This window comes from Dermacentor silvarum, chromosome 1 (assembly GCF_013339745.2).
Source record: "Dermacentor silvarum isolate Dsil-2018 chromosome 1, BIME_Dsil_1.4, whole genome shotgun sequence".
NCBI classification, from domain to species: domain Eukaryota; kingdom Metazoa; phylum Arthropoda; class Arachnida; order Ixodida; family Ixodidae; genus Dermacentor; species Dermacentor silvarum.
This window is the reverse complement of record NC_051154.1, coordinates 382,032,226-382,056,504: the sequence shown is the minus strand read 5'-3', so window position 1 is coordinate 382,056,504 and position 24,279 is coordinate 382,032,226. Positions and strand designations below refer to the sequence as shown.

The 24,279-nt window shown below is 45.8% G+C and overlaps 1 protein-coding gene across 2 annotated transcripts in view; it reads left to right on the top strand.

Moving 5' to 3' along the window:
- Positions 1-22,259, top strand: part of LOC119437500 (von Hippel-Lindau disease tumor suppressor-like) — a 64,898-nt gene extending 42,639 nt beyond the window's left edge. For both annotated transcript variants that reach the window (XM_049660615.1, XM_037704507.2), the window contains exon 4: positions 10,841-22,259. In XM_049660615.1, the coding sequence (XP_049516572.1) occupies positions 10,841-10,968 (128 nt within the window). In that variant the 3' untranslated portion in view covers positions 10,969-22,259. The remainder of the gene's footprint in view (positions 1-10,840) is intronic.
- The last annotated feature ends 2,020 nt before the right edge of the window (positions 22,260-24,279 follow it).

Genomic DNA, 24,279 nt, shown 5'->3' with positions numbered 1-24,279 from the left:
CCGAAAGTGTACACAGTGTGTGAATAGGAAAAGAAATTGACAAGTACAAATAAGCATCTTGTCGATAGTTGAGGAAAGTAAATAAAATTAGATTGAGTATATGTAAAGTTAATCTTAAATGGAGATTCAGTAGAACCTCGCTGATAAGTTCCCGCTTAATACGATTTCCCGGCTCCTACGTTCGCAATCGCGAAAAATAAACATAACCCCATAGAGGAATGTGTTAATACATTCTGGTTAATACGTTCCCGGAAAATATGATTATTCGGCAGCAACGTTCAGCATTCTGGCAAACTGCCGTCGTATGATACGTTCTGCAGCGAAAAATTATCATTCAGGTGTGCAAAAAGGCCGCTCTCGTGTGCTTGTGAAGCGCTAAGTGGCCGACAGCCGCCGTGTGGCTTCTCTGCAGTGCTCAACCCCCTCCCCCCCCTCTGCGAATTCTCTGCATTCGCCTGAAGTGATGAAGCGTGGCAGCAGCGGCGAGCAAATTGACCTTTGCGCTACCTCGCCCCTCGCTTCAACGCGAACTGCTAAGCGGCGAAAACAGGCGGACGCCACACGCGGCGCGGGGCGCTACGACTCGCCGAGATTGTAGTGGAGGTGGTGGCGGACGAGGAGCCTGAAGACGGCGGCAAGAACGAAGGCTTGCGTCCACCGGCTACCTTCGCCGAAGCCCTTGCTGGCCTGGAAGCCTTACAAAGCTTCTCCCGCACGAAAGAACGAAAATGTGGCCAAGGGTCTGCAATGTGCGCAAAAGGAGTTGTTCCTGTCCAAGGGTGTGATGCACCAGCAGAAAATAGTCGAATCTCGATAACTCGAACGAGCCCGAAAATTTGTTTGAATTAAATGAAGGACTTATTTTTGACGTATTTGTGCACCATAGCGCTACATGCCAACGGTGCGAGTCGTGAAATATCGCGGCGCGCAAGCACATAGCGAGCGAGGGCCACGGAACTGCCCACGCCGGCCAACGCTCGCATCCCGATAGTGCCTCTTCCTCTTCACAACCACAATCTCTCTCTCTCTCTCTCACACATCCCGATAACGGCAGTGAACGAAACTTCAGGCAGTGGGCCGTGCCGGCACGGCGACGCGCGCGCGGAGACCGCGTCGAAGGTGAGGGAGGAGGGCGGCAGGGAAGCCCATTCGGCCTCGGCAACCCCGTCGCTTCGGTGGCTCCCCTCGCCCTCCCTCTCAACTCTCTCGTAGGTCCCTCACCTTCGACTCTGTGCGCACCCGCCGGCCCGGCGCCAGCTTAACCTGCTCCCCTAAGTTTCGTTTTCTGCCGTTGAAGCAAGTGTTGGCCGTCGTGGGCAGTTTCATTGGCCGGACTGGGCCTCCGCGTTGCTTCCCTCTGCGCAGCAGCCGCTGCGTTGGCTGAGAAGTCGACGCGTACACACGTGTTCCGGCGCGACGCTGAAATGGCGACCTTACCATTTGAGAGAAGAAATTTTCGCCGTGGTATTTTTTTCTTTCTTTTTTATTTCTCCGCACAGCGTTGAGAAGTCTCTCCTAAGGTTTTGCTTTATGGTGGTGTCTGAGCATTGCCAGTCGGAGGCGCCTCCACGTGATTTGGCGTGCTGCTGAGAGCATTGTCGGTGCGCGGTTATGCTCGAGTTAACTGCCGCAGATGCTTTCGCATTCGAATTACCGAGCGTTCTCGCCCATTGGAATACGCATAACTTTTATGGGACCACAGCGTCAGTTCGAAATAACGAGATTCGACTGTAACTATGTTTTGCAAGAAAGAAATGTTTTCTGCCTTTGCACCTTAATATGGGCCTGTCAGCTTCAATTTTTACTGGATTCGAATTGTACGTTTTCCCGGGTCGTACGTTTATTTTTCGTGTATTTTAAAACGTGTGAACGAGGTTCTACTGTATATGCACACTGGAATTCAGTGAAGGGTGAATGATAAATTAAATGGGAGGAATTAGTAAAACTACATGGCTTGTGAAAAAGAAAATTTTAAAAAATTGACATACAGTCGCCAACCGTTTATTCGGACTCGACGGGAACCGCCGAAAGGTCCGAATAATTGAGAGTCTGAAAAAAAGGATTCGCCAGAAAAAAGTACCTTTATGGTCGCAGTGGACAGAAAAAATTGTCAATGCGCGACTGTACAGATGCACGCTTACGCGCGATCAGGTCAGCATGTATTTCCGACATTGTCTGGCTATCGCTATAGGCAGAGAAGAGCGTCGTCAAGGCCTGCACCAAGTCCGGACTCGATGGCTGTGGTGTGGGCGGTGCGTCGTCATCAGAGTCGCTGTCCACTTGCAGCGGCTCCAGAGCCTGACAGACGATCTTCCCATCATCCAACTCAGCACAGGGCAGGACGGCACTGTCGAAGTTAGCGAACTGTTTAAACGTAACAGCGGGGATATCGACTCCACTGGCACGGAGGTCGTCGATAACGTTTGTGTCAGGCGGCAGCTCAGCCGCGGGGTCGTGGCCTGTGGCACTGTACTCATCAGCAAGGACAAATCCTGCATGGCGAAAGCAGTTGTGGATTGTGTCCACCATCACTGCCTTCCAGGCATCAGACAGGATGCCGATGGCCGACGATGCCAATGGCCGACAGCACATCCACAAGGTAGTTCTTGCCACGGTCCACACACAAGAGCACGCGATTCAAAAGGCGCGATCGGTAGTGAACCTTCAAGTTCTTAATCACGCCCTGGTCCATGGGCTGCAATACACATGTTGTATTTGGTGGCAAAAACTCTAGATCAATCGCCTTCAGGTTGGTTATGTGCCCGTGGGCACCGCAGTTGTTGACGAACATGAGCACCTTGCGGTTCTGAAGCTCCTATTTTCGGTCAAGCTTCCAGATGTACTTTTCGAAAAGATCCTGGGTGATCCAGGCCTTAGAGTTTGCCTCATACCAGACAGGCAGCGTCTTGACCCCGTTAAAACATCTAGGATGTTTCGACTTTCCTATAACGAGGAGCGGAGGCTTCTCCGTTCCTGACATGTTGCCTCCCACGACAACTGTCAGACGCTCCTTGCTATGCTTTCCCCCGTGGCAGGGCTCCCCGGACAAAGCAAGCGTCTTGTCAGGCAACATTTTATAAAAGAGGCCTGTCTCATCGCAGTTAAAGACGTTGTCTGGAGAGTACTGGAGCAGCAGTGCACACAGCTTGTCTGCGCGGTAGTTCGACACAAAGGTTTGGTCAACAGCCTCACTCTCGCCACATTCGTTTAAATGCCAGGTCGTACCTTTTTTTGAAATTCCGCAGCCAGCCACCGCTCAATTTAAATCCAGTAATATCCATGCGCAGGGCCAGTGTCTCTGCTTTTTGTCTGAGCAGATCGCCAGACACGGGTATCTGCTTAGCTACAGTGGCGTTCAGCCACATGTTCAAGGCCTCTTCCAGCTTAGGATGGCTGCCATCGCAAAAATTTTTCTGCTTCCCCGCAGACACTTTCCGCTGCCTCCAGGATCTTCCCCTTCTTCTTCAAGTAGTCGGAGACGGTTTGCTTCGAAATGGAGAACTCCCGAGCAACTTCGCATTTGAGGTCGGTGGCTTTCCACCTGACGAATAATGGCTTCTTTCTTCGCCATCGTCAGAGTCTTGTAATTGCCGCGTCTCGTTGGCGCAGATGGCACGGGTGGCGTCGGAGCCATTTCGCATTATGCGACGACTGGACGAGATCAAACAAGCAAATCAGGCCTAGCACACAAAGTAAAAGAGCGAGACTTAAAAGGTAGCTGTTGACAAGGCCTAGGTCAAGTAACAACTGACAATGCAAAGGCTGAGCACCGACTTCCAAGCACACTGGCTTGGCTTGGCCTGGCCTGCTGTTTGGCCGCGATATGCACTCAATGGATACTGGACTGGCTAAAACCGAAACACGACAACCAATACGTGCAGCCAACAAAAGTATAGCCTTCGAGATTGGCAACTGTAACTTGTAGGTGCTGCGGGGATTTAGACACCAGCAATCCAACCATAGCAAGCGTGCCCTTTCAGTGCTGGCAACCTAGCAAAGTGTAAACATCGCTGCCAGCTTATCATGACCTTATCGTGGCATTCGACGTCACATCTGACCAGGCCGCCGGAGTCCGAAAAATAGAACGGCGTGCTGTAGGGCGTCCGAACTATCGGTCGTGGTTATACATTACTTCAATGGGACGAGTTGTCGTGCCGCGAAGGTCTCCGAATAAACGAGCATGTCCTAATTTTCAGCGTCCAAATAAACGGTCAGCGACTGTTCAGGTATTTTGGAACAGTTGCAGGTGTACTTGCAAAATTAGCAGAGCCAGATAATGTGTGCAAGTTTAAATAGTTATTGAGGTTTTTCCATCCCTGCACAAGTAAAAGGGTGATAGCAGATCTGGAACTGCAGGAATTATGAGGATAAAATCATAGTACTGCTCCAAATGATTACAATAATTTAGATCTGTTTTGTTTATGTATGGTTCAAGGAAGCTGTCATTGCTTCATTCATCCAGTTATCTCTAGCTGTAGTGTCTATAGACCGTCAGGCCTTTTGGAGCTCTAAGGTAGCCTTTGGAGACTGGTTTAGAGACTCGTGATTGACGAACATCAAGTGACCGAAACATTTCGCAGAGCATGTTTGATGGACCATTTTTGTGAAACTGTGTTTTGGGGCCGTATTCTGAGTTGATCACTTTTGGTGGTCACTTTTTTGTTTTACTGCATTCATTGGATAAGTCAACAAACAGGATGCCTATTGCTCCAATGAGATGCTACAGTGCTAGACGTTAAGTTATGCAAAACAGGAAGTGTCCTGAAAAATTATCGACTAAGCATGCATATTGATCCTGATGTCAGGTCTGGTATTATTGACTCTCCATGCATATTGATCCTGATGTAGGAACCCGCTGTGGTGGCTTAGGGGCTGTGGTGTTGGGCTGCTAAGCACGAGGTTGCGGGATCAAATCCCGGCCACGATGGCCGCATTTCGATGGGTGTGGAATGCGAAAACACCTGTGTACTTAGATTTAGGTGCCCGCTAAAGAACTCCAGGTGGTCGAAATTATTCCGGAGTTCCCCAATACGGTATGCCTCATAATCAGATTGTGATTTTGGCACGTAAAAACCCATAATTTATATTTTTAATCCTGCTGCAGGACACAGAGGTGATGTTGAACCGTGCTTGCAACTTTGAGCATAGTGAATCGAGCTTGTTTGCCAGCACGCCATATTTCTGGCATGCATCATCACGCTTTTTCATTGGCCGTAGACTGTGGGGGATGTACATGCGTTTATGGCCCTGTTACAATAAAATCTCGTTAATTCAGATTTCATGAGACCAAAAAAAAAAATGTCCGAATTAATCGAATGTCGAATTGTTGAGGGTACCAAGAGAACAGTAAACAAATGCTGAATTTATCAGCGCGATTTTATTTACTGAATGAATCAGCAAATCCTGTTTGTACTTTGCATAAAAGCAGTTGGGAAACTGCAATTCTTGTCATCTCGAGACTAATTAGTGGACGCAGTGGCGAAGGCGTAGCGGCTTCTTTCACATTGCAGCCATAATGCAGAATGAGTGTTGTCATCCAAGACATGCTTTTCGCTACCACGCGCACATCTCAATTATTTTTTCGCCAGTGAGCTGATCAGCAACAGATCGTCAGTCTATTGCAATGTAGCTGGCGGATTTGATGCGAACGTGCGGGCTGCGGCATCTCCTATGCGTTGCACTGAGTCAATACAAAAAACTTGCTTGCTGCAACTGCTGCGAACGAAACCGTAGCCACTATCGATGCAATCATGAATGCATGGCGACCACGCAATTCTGAAGGCACGTAGCCAATGTGCACTGTCACTACCGTTTACCGCATCTGCTGTGAACGAAACTGTAGTCGCTATCGACACTGTGATCACGAATGCTGACTACAGTCAAACCTCGTTAATACGTACCCGCTTACTGTATTTACTCGAATCTAACGCGCACTTTTTTTCCGATAAAACGGGTCCAACAAGTGCGTTAGAATCGAGTACGACCCTAAATTTGCGCTACCATATCACCATCAGCATTTCAATATGACTGCCTCCTACGCACTTCGAGCCTAGCTCCCGTAGCTTCGACCATGGGCTGTAGTACGTGTGCTTAGGCATTAGTCTACCAATTTAGTTAAACAGTGAATGTTTACAAGTTTTAATTTCAGTCAACGTCATGTTGCCGCTGTACACCGATGACAGTGTCATCAGTGCTCGCGTCAACTCCGAGCTCGTTGGCTGTGTAGGAGCTGGCTCTTCGTTCTCGGTGTCGGAGTCGTCGGAATCCTCCGTAACTTGACGAATGATTTCGTCATCGGTCAACTCCGCACATAGCTCGAGGTCTTTGTCAGCGTCGGCGAAGCCCTCAAAGGTTATCCCGGCTGGAATCGACACGCCGGCAGCGCGCAGATCGTCGAAGGCAACGTCTGCGGATGGCAGTTCGTCCACGGAGGGCAGTTCGCAGTTGGCAGTTCGTTCGAAGGCGCGGACGAAGACGAAGGAGCAGTCGGTGCCATCGCTGTAAACGGCGAATCCGCTCGACGAAAAGCGCAGCACGAAACAGCTAGGAACTCGGTGGATGCTGAAGGTCGGGAAACGTGATCACTGAAGATAGCGCGCAGCAGCAAACGATCAACCGCAGACACGACCGCAGAGCTGGCAGAGTAAGTGATGTTTACAAGTTTATACGGCCGATAAAACTACAGTCGAATCTCGTTAATTAGAACACGGTTAATTCGAACTGACGCTGTGATCCCGTCAAAGTTATGTGTATTCCAATGGGCGAAAACGCTCGGTAATTCGAACACGAAAGCATTTGTGGCGGTTAATTCGAACATAACCGCGCACCGACAATGCTATCAGCGCACGCCAAATCACGTGGCAGTGCCTCCGACCGGCATTGCTCCGACAGCGCCATAAAGCAAAATCTTAGGAGGGACCCTTCAACGCTGCATGGAGAAATGAAAAAGAAAGGAAAAAAATAGTGCGGCGAAAATTTCACTGTCTCAAATGGCAAGGTCGCCGCTTCTGCGTCGCCCCGGAACACATGTGTACGTGCCGACAACTCAGCCAACGCTGCGGCTGCGGCACAGAGGGAAGCAACGCGGAGGCCCAGTCCGGCCAACAAAACTGCCCACGCCGGCCAATGCTCGCTTCAACGGCAGAAAACGAAACTTAGGGGAATGGGCTAAGCTGGCGCTGGGGCCGGCGGGCGCGCATGGAGACAGTCGAAGGTGAGGGTGTTGCGGGGGAGTTGAGAGTGAGGGCGAAGGGAACCACCGAAGCCGTGCCGGCGCCGCCCGCTCCCTGAAGTTTCGTTCACTGCCGTTATCGGGATGCGAGAGAGAGAGAGATTGTGGTTGTGAGAGGCGCTATCAGGATGCAAGCGTTGGTCAGCGTGGGCAGTTTCGTGGCCCTCGCTCGCTATGTGCTTGCGTGCTGCGATATTTCACGACTCGCACTGTTCGTACGTAGCGCTATGGTGCACAAGTATGTCAAAAATAAGTCCTTCTTTTAATTCAAACAAATTTTCGGGCCCCTTCGTGTTCGAATTATCGAGATTCAACTTACTTCGTATAGCTGTCTGCGAATTTGCTGTCACAATCAATGCTTCGCCTTTCGGGTGAAACTGGGACTTTTAAAAAAGTTTATTGCAGCTTTAGTGTATTGAGAGTAACTCTTGAGCGATAGTTGTATTTCTGTATGAAAGCATGAGGTGCGCGGTACTGTAAAAGGATTTTCTTCCCTCTCTTTTGGTCATGGAAAACAGGTGCACGTTACAATCGAGGGTGCGTTAGAATCGAGTAAATACGGTAATGTGTAACTGCGGTTTAAATGTAGTCGCGAAGGTTCCCCCACCCAGCCCCCATTGAACCCCATGTATTGACTGACCGATTAATTAAGCTACGTAGTCGCTCATAGCCCACCAAGCGGTTAGGGTGTACTATTTTTTTTTGTTCTGCATGCACAGGCACATAATTGATAAAATCTAATGTGCACAGACGTTCGATTCTCGGGTTGCGATGCCGGGACGACAGTTGCCAGGGATAGTGAACTTAAAACATGGGCACCATGACATATTTCGTGCTCATACAGCTGTTGCCGATTGCCGCGCACAAGAGCATGGCCTTCGAGATTAGCTCCCGGTAACGCGAAGAAGCTGCCAGTAGGAGGTGCGAATTCACTCTCGCCGTCGAATTCAATTCAAGTAGTAACCGCGCAGAAGCACATTTTATTGTGAAGCACATTTCCGCCGTCACCGTGGACGTTGCTTTGAGGTTTCGTATAAAGTTGCCATCGAGCATTGTCACCGTGCACCGTACGCTGTATGTGTGAGTGAAAGCTTGCGAGCAGAGTTAATATAACCGACTCTACAGGAAAAGCTCCCGTAGCCCCCATGTATTGAAATCAGGAACCACGAGGGCGCTGCCATGTTGCTACCCTATGCAGGCGCACATGCGCAGATGACGAGATGCGATTCAGGAAAAGGCGAGCAATCAACGTGATCCCGAGCCTCCGTCACTATGGTAGCGTCATCTATTTAAGGCGCCTGCAAACGCAGCCTTTTAGGCGCCGTAAATTTTACATCAGAATTTTCTAAATAGCCATCCGATCTTTCTGAAATATGTACGGAATGAACTTCAAACATCCGTGCCTGCGTGCTACGTGTTAGTGCTTTCTTTTGCAAATTTTTTTGAGTATTTTTAGTGCTGCCAAATGAGTCATAGCAACACGGCAGCGCCCTTGCGGTTCTCACTTTTTTCGCCCAGCTTTTCCTGTAGAGTTAGTATAGTAACTCTATGCTTGCGAGGGTCAGCTGACTCAATATCCTGTGCGCGGGGGCGGAAGCGCGGCGCGCTTCTTTTGCGAGAAAGGGAGGGGCTTACTTCGGCGGCGGCTGCCGTATCTTGGAAGTGATCTGCGACGTGGAGAAAGTGTGCACCCGCGCGGGCCTCATCTTCAAAGTGATCTGGAGACAAAGTGCAACTAGTGCCGGTAGCTTCATGTGCGCTGTGTTTTTGACGTCTAGTTCGCGTTGAAGCTAGACAGCACGCTCGCTGCTGCTGCCGCGCCTCCTCACTCCGGCGTCTTGACTGAATTTCGACGGTCATCGAGTGAGATGTGTTCCGTGTTTATCTACGCACACATTACACCGTGCTTGTTAACTTTGTTAGTAAGCGGGGCCTCATGAACTCGTGGCCTTATCGAGAAGTGAAGATCACCGATTTCACGATCATGAAGCCTGTCTGAGTGCGTGTGTTTGAGAGCATCGTGACATAGTTCTTTTCCGGCCGGTAAGTAGCTGCTAACCTGGCATTGGTGGTTAATTCGTACATCGTTAGTGCGTACCTAAACGTCGTTCCTGGCCAACTACGTATTAACGAGGCTTGACTCTATGCAGTTCTGAAGGCACACAGCCAACGCTGTTTCAGTCAGAACGAAACTACTGCTTGCTGCAACCGCTGTGGATGAAACCATGGTCGCTCGGCATGATCTCATCTCAGCTGGGGACTACGCAGTTCTGAAAGGCCGACGCACACACCAAGTTAAAACTGTTAAGCAAGACCGCTGTGGACAGAACTGTGGTTGGTGTCGATGCGATCACGGATAACGGCTATGCAATTTTAAAGGCACGCGCCCTATGGAATGTCATGCGCAGTGGCAAATGCAAGAATAAGGGCTATAAAGACAATTACCACGAAGTGTTCCGGCATTCCTGTTGTTTTCCACTGATGAATGGTGATGCAGACTCAATTGCTTCGTTTCGGTTGCACGCTAGAGGCGCTTCGTGCTCGCTGTGCTCCGAGGTTTGTCCAAGTTAACCAGTGTGGGGCAAAATACATCCAAATTAACGAGAGTTTGATGCCATTAAGTATTGCATATGCCTGTCGGGACCAGAGGATGAATCCAAGTTATCCAATTTTCCGAATTAATAGGGGTCGAAATAACGAGGTTTTACTGTATAGTCCTTGTTAACCCTTTGAGAGCCAGTATTAGAATAAAGTTAGGCGTGCAGACATGACCACAAGAAGAGGGAAACATGCATCACAAATGCAAACTACAGTCTGAACCCGCAATAATGAAATCACTGGGGAACGCAAAAATTTTCACTTTCGCAGGAATGTTGTTGGTGTCAGAATCAGACATGAAAGACAGGAAAATGGCTTGCAAAACAAATTTATTGCCAAAAGTTGATAAGCTTACTTTGCCAACCCTTGCCTTGCAGCAACTTGACAGCTCTGCCTTAAGACTGATAAAAGTGGTCCATTGCCACGTCGTCGTTGTGCTCACCAAAAAACAAAACGAATTGTGTCAAAGGCATCTAGCACATCTCGCGGTTTCGTCTTCTCTTCATGAGTTGGTCCTCAGTGGACCTCAGCATCGTCAGCTTTGCACACGTTACTTATGATGGCCTCATCGTTCATCTCCTCGTGCACAACTTCATCTGTGCAAACAAACTCATCGATGCTGAAGCCATCTGGAACTTTGTTTTCCATGACACAAAGTTCACCCCATATGTTGGTCAGTGATCATGGCACTGCGCTAGCACCACTGTTATCGAGTGTGCCTTTGGGCAAATCTTCCTCCGGAGCCACTGGATCAGTGCTTGATACCTGCTTATTGGCAATGCCTTTTGTAACCCTGAGCTCCACACAGCCAAATTGTATTAGGAGCAATCAATTTATGCTCGCTGCATATCTTGATCTCAGAAATAAGCTCTCTTCTCTGGCCTTTGCAGTGCCAGCCTGGTACCTTGCGAAGGAAATCTTTACAGCACATGTGCATTGAAAGAAACTAGTGGTGTAGTAGCGTTCTGTCTTTCTTTGTTTGTCCACATAGGACTCGCTTTTCTAATGCAGTGTGCTCACTGAAGGAGAACTGTTTCCAAGAGATCCGGCGCTGCATCGTGTCACCCGAGGCCATCCGCCGAACAGGCATTCCACAGTCGCTGCAGATGGACTACCTCATCTTTCTACAGCAGCAATGAAGAGGAAGCGACGACATGGGCGCCGTGTGCCGCAGTGGACCACCAGCTGCGAGTGTTTATTCCCAATTGTGGACCTACACCGCTGTTGTGCAGCCACTGAGCATGTGATGTTCAGTGGCAAACACAATCAGGGATTGAAAGTACGCACACTTTAGCAGATATAAGAAAATTGGTCAACTTGCAGCTCGCTGCTTTCTTCGCCTCCCTTTAGCAGTCTTGTCTTCAAGTTGGCTTATCTGTATGCTGTGTTTTGAAGCATTGAGTCAGTTAGTGAGTGTCCCTTGTGTGAAAAGTGTTTGTTTTTGAAACTAGATTCTCTCAGGTTTTTAAAATGACTTCATTGTAAAGGTGCGCGCATCTGCGTGTAAGTGGGTGTGTGAATGTGACTGCGCATGCACTTTCTGCCTGCAATGTATATACATGTTTGGTGTGAATGAAAGGCAGAGTGAGGGGTGTAAAGGCAGAAAATAGCAGCACAAGTTAGGAAAGGACAAGCTACTGTCCAGTTGTTGGCCTGTTCTTGTTAAAAAGAGGAGTTCTGGGCATAAAACTACTGCTGCCAGTGTTGGAGTAATATAAGTAGCCATTGACCAATATACTTGTTTCCAGATTATCAAAAAAAGAAAAAAAAACAGGAAAAAAAAACTTCTGGAGCACTAGGATCTTTTATGTCGACGTCTTGCAGTAATGCGGCTGTTTTTGCTATAAATCATAGTACATTATTGTGTAGAGCTGCAAAGGCACAAACATGGCAGGGCAAACACATGAAGTGCAATGTGCAGCCAAGCTGATTTAGTCTACTAATCATGAGTTGGATTCAAAGACTGATTGATTGGTTGGGTGATTGAGTGATGCTGAATGTCTCGGAGCAACTCGGAAGCTATGCAGGGATGCCTTAATGGGGGCGGGAGCTCCTTATTAATTTTGTCCAGTTGTGGGTTCCTTCACGTCCTCGCAAAGCTTGGTGCACAAGTGTTTTTGCTCTGTGCCCCCTCTCAAATACAGCTCTGGTGGCCGGGAATTGGGAACCCTTGGCCTTGATCCCAGGAGCAGGATTCTATAGCCACTGTGGCATGTAGAAAAGAGGAGCAAGGACATGCAAGCAGGCTAGTCAATATTTCATAGCGCACACTGTTGCATAACTTGACAAACGAGTGACATATACAAGCACTAACTTGCAGTCTAACTTTACTGTGGGAAATGGTGCCATTATATGCATGGGGATGATAACAAAGTAAAGAACTTTTTTGCATTTTTTTACCCACCTTTTGTTACTTGATTTGGTCTCAATGCATAATAATGACTGTGTCTCCCGCAATAAAATTCACCTGCAAGATAGTACCATTGTTGAGCTTCTCGCATTCTTGTCTGAAGTTCTGCTTTGCCAGGCACACTAAGAAGGAAAACTAGGCTGATAAAATGCCAGGCACAAGTGAAAACAAGGATTCCTGTTGCACCCACAGCTGTACTCATTGAGGTGCAGATTAAACAGTCAATCCCAGTTGGTTGAAGATGATCCAGAGCAGTGCACGGGACTGTGAATCATTATTGTGGGTGTGATTCCTGGACACTGCAGCTGCATTTCAACAGCGGCAGTGTGACAAGATTTTGGTGCACTTGAGAAAAGGACGCCAGGTAGTTGGAATTAATCTTGAGTCTGATATGATGTCCCTGGTAGCAGCTTTGGTGTAGCAGGGGGACACCAGATTCAATCACCAAATTAACACGAGTGCACCTGGCTAAACAAGCCACCTGGCATGATTTCACTCCACAGCATGCAGGAAGTTGCATGAAAATAATGGGAAGACTTGGCTGTTGCATGAAAGACGAGGATGTTCAGCTTCCTATATTCTACAATAATGCATTGCACCATGCACATTTTCCTGCTGTTGCGAATGTGCCTTTACAAAGGTGCAGTGCTTCAGCCACGGGAATAAAGTATTCACTGAGGTGAGCTAGCTGTAGGATACTGGTGAAAGCCTCTATTTAAGTGGAGCACATGTTTAATAAGAGCATTGTGGCAGTCGTACTAGTGCTAAAAAGATTTCCTTATGAGGCAGTGCACATGACCAAGTGTCATGGCCCACTGCTGCTGAACTTGGAAGTTCACTTATCTTACAAGGTACCACGTATGTGCCCAGTGTTTGGCAGTGTAGAATTCGAGCTTCAAATGGGCTTTCACGCAAGCAGTTATAACCAACTTTGTGGCAATGTTAGAGAAGCCATATGTGGATCTAAGTCTTCTGTCATAATTGGCGCTAAAGCTTGTGCCTTGTTTCACCTGCAGGATTTAACAGCAACACACTGCCCTATTTATTGTTTGTGCTAGCAGTATATTTATGAGGATGTGCAGGTTTTCTTTGTTCCATGGTCACTGGCATTCATGGTTATTCTCAATATTCTTACTTTGAAGCATTCAATTTTGGATGGCCAAGGTTAGGTGACATGTGCAATGGTGCAAGCCTGTCTCATCTTAACCATTAACATTCAAGCCCCTAAATGCATAGGCATGTGCACATGTGTGGGGAGTCAGACCCCCCTGAAGCACCCTGACTGGGGCCCTCACATATTTAATTTTCTGGAGGTCATTCCTTCCTCCCCTACACCACCCCCACCATTGGATACCCTGTGCATGCCTATGCCAAGCTGTATTCATGCCACAAGTTTCTGCCAATGTTGGCAAAGACGAGCTCTACCAGGACAGACCACAGTTTCTTTTGCTTTACTCGCATTTACTTGAGTCGCGCTCATGACCTCATTTGGCGCATGTAATTGAGCTTGGGTGCCTGTGCATGTTAGTTTGAGGTTCACATTCCTTTCATTCTCACGTAGTCCCATAAATATACATATTATACCTTACGGTGATGTTGAGTAAAAAAAAAAAAAAAGCTCATTTTCAAAGTAGAGGAGTAGAGGTTACATTCTTCACTTTCTTTTGAGATAACCATGAATTCTAGTGACACGTGTAATATATGTTTAATACCGGGACATTATGTGCAAAAGTTTGGAGAAATATCAAAACGTGTAGAACCTGGCACGTGTGTTAAAGGGTCCGTGTCATGCTTAGCAATGTTACCTGCTTGCTTTCGACTTGGTAATCCCACCAGCAATAATGGCCAGGCCAAGTGAAGCTGCAGATAGTGAGGTTGTCAGAAGCTGATGTCCATGATGTTGCTATTTCCGTGTTATGGTCAGTGACTCCTCTATCTGCCTGTTGCGTTGACCACTCTCCTGTTGTGCTTCCATCGTCATGGTGTTTCTCGAGGTGGCGCTAGCTTCTGACACTAGCCCCCTCCTGCGGCAGTGCGGGATGGCCAAGTACACAGTTCGTCTGCTTTATTGAATTTTACTCTATCTACAAGGTTGTGTGCATATTTCGTGCATACTTTCAGCACAGAAGTGCGAGAAAATGCCTAAAGGGGTAGTGTTCGAAAGCGCATTAAATACTAAAAACTTTGACATAAAGGCAGGAAGGAAACACTATCGCAGTATTATTTAAGTCAATTATCAAGAGCATGCTATCAACATAAAGTGCACTACACATTTCAAACAAATACAAATTGAATATGGAGACTTGGACAAATAAATATAGACATGGAGAGAACACATTCCTATTCGATTATAAAACACGCATTTACATTTGACAAAAAAGAAAAGCATCACATTCAAACAACTTCTTCAAAGTTTAAGCACAAATTTGCATGGCAGTGGCTTTCTTTGGTAGAATTTAGCCACTGCATTTTGGTCAGTGATGTCTAATGCATGGTTAGAAAGCAATGGCTTCATGAATTTTTTGCAATCAATTCTGCGAAAATTCGCCGGTGGCCTTCATCACATTGGTTACATTGTAGGACAGGCAAATTTGTCACAGCAGTGGCGCTGTGCTTCAAGTGCTCATCTAGTGGCTTTTGCAGAGATTTGCAATAAGTTACAGCATAATCTTTGCATACGCTTAAGAGCATGCAGGACTCTCATGAGCTGCTGCGTAGGATAGAATAGCCCAATCCTGTCTTGGTGGTAGATCAGTCCGTCCATAGCAGAGTTCCCTGCAGGTTTTGCTCCAGAGATATGCAGTTGTCACATGCAATCTTTTCGCTCGCAACATGAGATATGTAGCCAGCTACTAGTGTGATGGCAGCCACCTCCGGGGTGGGTAGGAAAGGTCTTGTCGACATGCACAATTCTTGCAGTGCTTGCTGAGCCACTTTGACATTTGTAGAGACAGTGGCTGTGCTGCCATTTAGTTGAGTGATGGTCATTGCCTGTCAGGAGCAGAATTACGCACAACTGCTCACGTTGCTTTTCTGTGATGCAGTGCCAATCTTCAGCGTCCTCTCAGGCCCACAAACGGCACTTCTCACTTCTGCGACTTCATTGTAGCTTGCCATTCATCTCATAAACCCCCCCAAAAAAGACTTTGTTGGATCAGTTGAAAACTTTGGAGTGTGAACAAACTGAAAGCTGCACTCATTAAAAATAAATTTTATGTATTGTACATTTGAGACTGCATTAAACATTAATGCATGATATGTCTCCTTGCTTGGAAAATTATCCTGCGAGCTTGCCTCCTTTAGGTGTTCAGTGTATCCCAAAACACTGAGTTCAAGCCAGTACAACCTTGCATCTTCAGAGTCCGAGAATGCTCTTGCATCACGGTTATTTAGGTGAATGTGCTGTTGGCGATTGCTGACATCCATCTGTACAAACCACCTGTACATAATTGGCATGAATTCCACGATTAGACCTATATTTGTAAACTTCACATCACAAGTATACCCTGCCTGGCTACCTCAAGGCAGCTGTGATGAGGGGCGACAGTACTTGTACAGCTGTGCTCATTCCCATTTTTTCTGTGTTAGTGGGAAAGATGTGCTTCCTTGTGAGAAAACAGACTGGCTTCACGGTGGAGTCTTGCTGCATTTTGTATAGGTCCTTCAGATAAACATCAGAGATCTTCCCGCCAATTTCTTTAGAAAGGAACTGTGAACAAACATTCTTGATAACATGACTTTGATCAAATGCCAGAACCGGTGGCCTTGAAGCATCAGCTGGGTGTGCTATCTGCTCGCAGATGCCCTCGTGACAACACTTCCATTGCTGCAACACTTAATTTGTGGTTGTCCATCCCTAGGTGCACAATTTGGTGTCCTACCTCCTCTATTTTACGATTGGCTGTATTTCTGTTGCGAGCAGTTTGCCTGAACATCTTTTTGCAAAGAAGTATCCTATGGGAATTTTAAAGCTACCATGCAGCCCACGCAGCAGAAAACACAAGAGAGAGTTGTCAAACTTTTTTCTGTTGTAGGCAAAAGATGGTTGAGGTCAGCACCTAAGTCAACATTTTTAATCCATCTCTCAGTTTGTTGTTTTTGAGCTTTTGTCGGATGCGCATCTTATCCACGATGAGGCTGCAGAGCTGTGAAGTTTGACTGTGGAGTTTTGAGTCATTCCAGCTCAGTGCTCAAACTTGCCTTCACAAGATCACTAAATCAACCTTTTCTACACAACTTTCCAAGTACTTTTGCAGTGTAGTTCGACGGAGAAGAGTAAGCAGCTTCTCTGATCTAATATGCTTATAGCATATTGCAGTACGGTGACATAGTATAGTGCACTGTCTGATTGTTGTTTCAGACCAAGTAAGCTCTTTACCTTATAGTTCATGACTTGATCCAAGATGAGCTTGGCTTTAATGCTTGACAGTTCAGAGTTTTCACTAATCTGAAGAAACTTGCCAATGTGGCACTCTTGTTTCAACTGCTCAAGCTTCTTCTTATAGCTATCTACAAAAAGGCGCAGCCTTTCATTCTGTGCCTTCACACTCTTCTCTTTCTCACGCCACTGATTTCTTTGTAAGTAGGCAGCTGATGAGCTTAACTTGTTGGTCTGTGTGCCAAAAGATCGCATGGTGTATCCAAGCAATCAAGAGAAGACCCAGCACCTGAAACACTTGGTTGTACAGAGAGTTCTTGAGAGACAGTCTCAGAGGCACGAGTAGACGCTCCTGGTTTTAGGTGCCTTTACTGGCTATGGTTCACATTTGCATTTAATGATGCTTCCATCAGTTTGTGGTTTGGACAGTGTTCGCCAGAGGTACAATGGAAAAACTGGGCATGCCACTTGGCTTCAACAGGCGCCTCATGCCGTCATCTTGGAAGTTGCTTACGAGGAGAAGCACAGGCTGCACGCAGCCGTGTAATTGAATGTAGAATTTGGCTGCCAGTTTTTTCTACATTACTTTGAGCCATCGTTCCCTCAGCATTATCTCTGCAGGTATCTCGTGAAACGGCACTCCTGGTTGCTTCTTTCGCTGGCTTGACGTGCAGAACGGCACACAGCAATAACGCATCTTTGCTAGACATTGCGGTCACAATAAGAATAAAAGCACATGATGAATAAGCAAAGTTCCTTACTCACATGGTACATAATATTGTAAACAAACACACAACACTCAATAGAGACAGGCTACCACGCAGACAGAGCAGCGTGTCAGTGCTGGCGCTGGAGCGAAGTAGTGTTAGAAGGCAATACTCACCTTGTAGACATGGCGCAAAGAAAGGAGGGAGAAAACAGGAGAGGGTATGGCAGGCACTTTGGCGCTCACGCAGCAGGCAATAAAAAAAATTAAATAGAAGAGGCATATGGTTCACATCTCTCACCCCTGTGTTGACGACATGCCATGACCTCATGTCGATGGAATGCACCGGGGGAAACTGTTGTCATTGCAGGTTTGCACTGACGTTAAATATCCAGGGCTGGCATGAAGGATTTGCCCTGTGGCCGCTTTGTACAAATGAAACCACAATAACTTGATTATATGTGGCATGGTGGTTTTAGTGTTCTTTGAGATACACGAAGTCACAGGTTGAGTTTTTGGCAATGGCAGCCGCATTCCCATGGGGCCAAAATACAAAAAGGCTCAAGTCATTTATTGAACCGCGTCATTGCCCAGCGGTGCTCACTAGAAGCATAATTGAGGCCAACACTCGACTCAACCGTGATTATTTAAAAACAATGTTTGCAGATAGCCACTTCACAGCAGCAAAAACGTAATCAATTAAGATTTGGTGTTATTTTTGTGTGCTGTACTTTTTATAATAATACAAATAGACACGGTCGTTAAGAAAAAAGTCACGAGACTACAAAACACTTAGGGGTGGGGGCTGATATTTCGCCTCTGCCCTCTGAGCATTGCTCTGTATTGCGCACACAAGAAGTTCGCACAAAAGCTTATATACTTGCTTATTTACGCTTGTGAGCAGCTTTGTCATCTCGTTTGCCTTGTTTTGTACGTGCAATACACTCGTGAGTGTTGTTCACGCAGTGCAAGTTCTACTCTGTGCATCATTGTTGCCACACCCTTTTTGTTGTTAACAGTGCTCTGCTAGCCACCTGCGCAAGCTAGAAAAGAAGAAAAGAAACGTAGCGCGGTCCTAGGTTGCTCGACCAGTAATGTCAACCATGAAATGTGGTAGAATGCACAGTTTGCTACCATTGTAGCGGCATCATCAGCACACTGGAGTAACCGTAATATATGCACATAGAACATGTAAGCAACTATGGAGTGCAAACTTAAGCTATGTAGGTGCTTCGAGCTCTTGCCATTGGCAGCGAGTGGTTATGTCACAGGGTGAGAGAAATGCGGACAGGAGACTGCGCAAAGTTTGAGCTGAGTGCATGCATTTTGTTTCTTGCATTTTGGAAATTCTCAGCTGAAAAACGGCAGCAATAGGAGACTGCATACCCCTATCGCTGCCGTTCTTGTTACGTTTATTTCTCCAACCGTCAATCTATGCAATCTGCGATAGGAAAACAGTTGCGCGAAAGGGACAGAGCCATATATACTCTCCGAGAGAGTTCCGTGATTCTATCATCTTGCCACACTACCCACTCCGATTAGTGGTGCCCACTTTTCGTGATGTAGGCTGCCAGATGTAGCCAACTGCAGTGGCTTGGTGAGAACTGTGGTGGCTATTTAGACCCCTTCTCGGCAAAGCACATGGGACTTATTTGCTGCAAATAAATTTTGCCATTACACATTGTTAAGATGTGTCCCCGGACTCCTGGCCAGCAGGCCTCCATCCTCGGTGCTATCCCTTGCACGTTATTCCTTGCCTTGTTGTGCAGTTTTGTTCAAACCGAAACACGCCATGTTTCTGGCTGTTTAAACTTCTGAAAACGAAGATGCAAAGTCTTCTTTTGTTTTGCAACGTTTGGCACCACAAATGGCCTTTTGCTGACCACTCTGAGCTTTGCGAGGCACGTGCTAAGCTTGCTTCATTATTGCTTACAACACCTTTTCATGCATCACACTGGTTACACCAAACAATTATGTTTTGCTATGCCATGGGGCTTGATCATGCATGCTAGCTTGTGAAGTCTCAGTGACGCGTTGACTATAGCAATTGGCTGCATTCAAATATCAAAAGTGTGCATAGTTGAAGGTGTGCCTTGGCCTCGCATACTGTGCCAAGTGTCACGTAATGTGGTCACAATGTTAATGTTTTTGCGTGTAGTGTCTTTTAGCTCACTGTTATTGCTTACTGGTAATGTGCCACTTGCCTGCCGCATTTGTACATGTGAGTTAATCCAAGCTGCTATGACAAGTGAATGTGTGGTGCAGTTTATAGCCGTGGTCTATATAGTTTTGGGCATCATAGCCATACCTCAGCAAATTTAGTGTGCACATACTCGCACTATATTTTTTTTCTGGTCAATGCATTCATACGCACATACACCACCACTCACTCGCATGCTTCTGAATTGAGTGGTGAATGCACTCATGGAATGTGCCTACCTTTACATACAGCACCAGCGCACAATCATGCATATGCACATACAGCGCACAAGACATGCAAACATGTGCAAGAGCATGTACACATGCAACACTTATGCCACCACCCATTCATACTCACTGATGTTTATCTCCACTCACTCACAATGACTCATCCAAATTTAGTGTGAGCATAGTCCTGCGTGCAAAGGCACAAGCGTGCACACTCACCACCACTTGCACTCACCACGTTTACTCATGGCCATTCACGCTTCAGCCAGGATTAATGGCAAGTGGCTTACGTTCACTTCAGAAGAACTTGTTATATGTCTAGTCAGTACTTTCTAGACAGTGGCCGCTTTAAAAGGGTGCACACAAAAAACTGACGGTAAAGAAGCAATCGTAAAGCTGCCTGTGTTGTGATTGTTACCTTCGTGTGTGCGTCTGTGTTTTTGTGTGCGTCCTTCTTGTGGCAATCTTCTAATGGCTTGCATATGTTTGTTGAAACGTGCTAAACTTTGAAATTTTGAATGACATGTAAAAAAATAAGTGAGTATTGGGCTGTAAAAGTACAGATCACTGTGAAAGTACATGGATTGAGCACAAATTGCTTGCTCTGACTTGGCATGTCGAAGCGTACAAATGTTGGGTTCTAATGCATATGGAAGTCGACAGTGTGAATCTAACATGCATATGAGCTTCCCCACAGTGTTAAAAGTGAAAAGTGTGAGGTCGCACAAATGGAGTAGCCAACGCGAGCTTCAGCTATGGGTGGTGTAGACATGACGAAAGATGTTGGAGCAGGGAGTGCTCTCAGATGTTGGCTAATGACGTTGCCTGCTCCTGGCTGTGCTTTGCCAAACTCTCAGTATAGTATATGGCTCTGTAACAGGCATGCTAGGAATGGCACCCTCTGGACTGTCTCTATAACTACAATGAATTCCTAAATGTTGTGTGTTCACAATTGCAAAAAGAAGAAAAAATATAAAAATCACTTCTTCACGAAGGTCACGCTGCTGCTGAAAACTTTATACCACTAGAGAGGTTGATAGTGTTTGCTCATGGCAGTATCACAAGATGTTAGAAGTAGTGCTGCTCCGCCTGTGCTGATGTCATGAGTGGCAACCACAGGGTGGTCAGTAGAAATCACTCACTAGTGTGCACTTTGATTTTGTTAGTTGCAGAAAAACCAAGCAGTGTGGCCATGTGCTCTTTTTGGTGCACATGAACAAAGTATTGAGGAAAATGTATGATGGAAGCTTCGTACACTGTATATATATATATATGCATCAATTAATTGCTGGAGCTGTCCTTGAAGAGCTGTTGCACATGTGCAAAATGTGTGAAAGTGCAAAAATAAAAAATGTACACCCGTGAGCAAAAGTATACGGACCAGGGGTTGCGCGAAAAAGCCGATTTTTTCCTCTGCCTATGAACGCAACTTGAAATTGAGGACTGCAGTCCAAACTTGACACTGCGAACTTTTCAGTGTAATCATCAATGCCAGTTTATGCTTGTTAATTACGAAGAAATTCCCATTTTTCGGCGACCCGGCGGTCAGTATACTTTTGCTCACGGGTGTACATAAAACATAAAATTGCGGCTGTGGATATTTTAACTTTCAAACACACTTTAATACTAATAATAATAATAATAAATCAAATTACGACAGAACCCTTTTCACAATGACTGTCAACGTTAATGTGATTAGCATTCAAGCAATGTAGCAACACACCGTATTGTTGGAAGACACCTTTATGATCTGTACTGGTCATTTTGAGTTTTCCAATGTTTCGGGTTTATTACGAATTGCATATATGAGGGGTCCGTTTCTTCAAGCTCAGCTGCTGATAAGGCCCTCTTAGGTTACATGGCCTAACTGCAAGGGAGACTGCCGGGATTGACATCGTACTGGGGACAATGTTCACCTGTTCTATTTTGTATTGGGCTACCTTGCACACCATAGGACGCCACAATGAAGTTTCATGAAACATGGCCCCTCAACCGCAGCCTGTTCTGTTCCACTGGCGCTGTAGAAGTGGGGCTCAGCATTCGGATCAACTACAGCACAATTGCATAGGCTTCTTTTACAAGCATAAAAATTCATTAGCTAAAAGAGTGTGCATTCTCACTTTTATCAGTAAATTGTTGCCATGCGATGGAAGTCTCGTGCCAAGCTTCTCAAAGCACAGGCTTGAACGATTGAAGCTGGTAAATGTGTTATGTTGAATTTCTATGTGTGCGTCCACGGTCTAATGTGTAGAGCGTGCCGTGCCAAGAAAATTGGGTTTGAAACCAACTGTAGGACATGTTTTTTTAGAGTCACGCGGAAGTGGCTAGATAGCAACACGTCAAAGGAGGGTTAGTAGGCTAAGAATGTTAATTGCTATAAAATACATGTCTCCATTGGCAGGGAGTAACCTGTGCCACTGGCTCCTGCATTTATGTTGTAATTTTTTAATAAAAGCAAGTGTGGTCAAGCTCAACTGTGATTGAACAATAAAGGAAAGGAAGAGATGTTTCCAGTTTCAGTGTCATTTATTGGGCATTTGCAAATGACCATTTAATGCAAAAGTGCTTGCACCAAGATTTCTGGTACATCTGTGTGGCACTTGCCCTTGCAACCTCCAATTGCCAGTACTGGGGGGTAGAGGGGAGGGGGGGGGGCGATGGGAGGTGTAGTGGTCTCGGGACAAATGTGCTGTCAACTGTATGTATATCGCCTTCAGGGTGCTGTGTGTACAATTGTGCGTGCCAAGTTAGTGCATCAAAAGCAAAAGCATTGCTGAAAACACTGATATTTAAAATGTCTTGCGAACACCTTGGCACCCTTCTGATTGGACCTGTGATATAACGGAACAATATGTGTAAGGTGTTTCAGTAAAATCAGTTGGAAGGGTAGAGGTCTTGGGGTTTGCTCTTGGTATCGGTAGATGTCATCGTGTAACAAGTTTGTTTCTTTCATTGTTTTTCGCTTTCCATCTAACATACAGGGTGTCCCAGCTATCATGCAGCACGATTTAAAAAAAGTGGAACGGCGTTACGCGAAGCAAACCTAGTGCGTATTGTTTCCAGTGCAGTGGAGTAGCCGCCAGTATTTTTTTCATTGCTGAGATTTAATCGGCTAGTCGTAATTAATTATCTAGCTCGAGAAGTACTGCCCTAATTACCAAATTGTCAATGAGAAAATTGTAGAGCAACATGAAAAACTACCGATACAGCTTTCTGTTGCTCAGTACGTGCTACATAAAAGCGTTTTTCCAAGCGTGAAAGAAGCCCGCGAATACACGCAAAGTGCCTCGAGCGACCAGTCGCGCGGTAATTCTGCGTGTATTCACGGGCTCCTTTCACACTCGGAAAAATACATTTATGTGGCACGTATTGAGCAACAGAAAGCTGTATTGGTAGTTTTTCATGTTGTTCTACAATTTTCTCATTGACACTTTGGTAATTAGGGCAGTACTTCTCGAGCTAGATAATTAATTGCAACTAGCTCAGCAACGGAAAAATTACTGGCGGCTACTCCACTGTACTGGAAACAATACGCACTAGGTTTGCTTCGTGCAATGCCGTTCCTCTTTTTTTAAATCGTGTTGCGTGATAGCTGGGACACCCTGTATATTACTTGCTGCTGCATGACTGGCTGTCCAAGTATGCTAGACATGAAATAGTTGATGTTTTCATATCTGACATTCCTGTAGAGAGCTCTCGCATGGAGTCTGTTCTGTCAACTTGACAAAGCTTGCTGAAGAATTGAAATTTCTTAATGTTCTGAAGCACTATGCTTTCATAATCCTGAAGATGCAAAAAGAAATGTGGTGAATTGAAATTTTCAATGGATAGAATTAACATATAAATCGTCTGTGACATATTATATAGCACAATCTACTTATTGAGCTGGATTATTCAAAAAGGTAAATACTTACCCTGGAAATCAAAATGCTATCAAAATTTGAGTAATCAACTTTCTAACAAATTACTTTACTGCACATATTGAAACATATGAATTGAAGCCAGTGATTTCACAAGGCACATTCACTTGGAACAAATTTTGGAACTAGTAACAGTTTTGAGATAAGCGCTGTCAAAGTTGCGGTGAAAATGCACTGTTTCACTTACTTTTTTTAGCAAAACACCTTTTTAGCATTGAAGCTCAGAAATGACTGGAACATCAATGCATTTCATCGCAAACTCTGAAAATGCACATCTTGAAACTGGTGCCATCCTCAAAGTTTGTTCCAAGTGGATATGACTTATGAAATTAGTGGCTACAATTAGTAAATTGCAATATGTGCACAAAGTAATTGGTTGAAAAGTTTGCTAATTTGTCGAATATTCATTTTTATTTCATGCAATTATAATGTCCGTCTGAAAATAATGCAGCTCAACAAATAGAATTGTGCTACATGCATGATTTGCATTGTGTAATGTGAGATAATTAAGGAACTTGATCTCAAATTACATTTGCAATTCAATTTAAAGCACATGTTCCAATTGTGCCATTGAAGCCGAGCAGTAGTGAAGCATAATACATTTAGCCG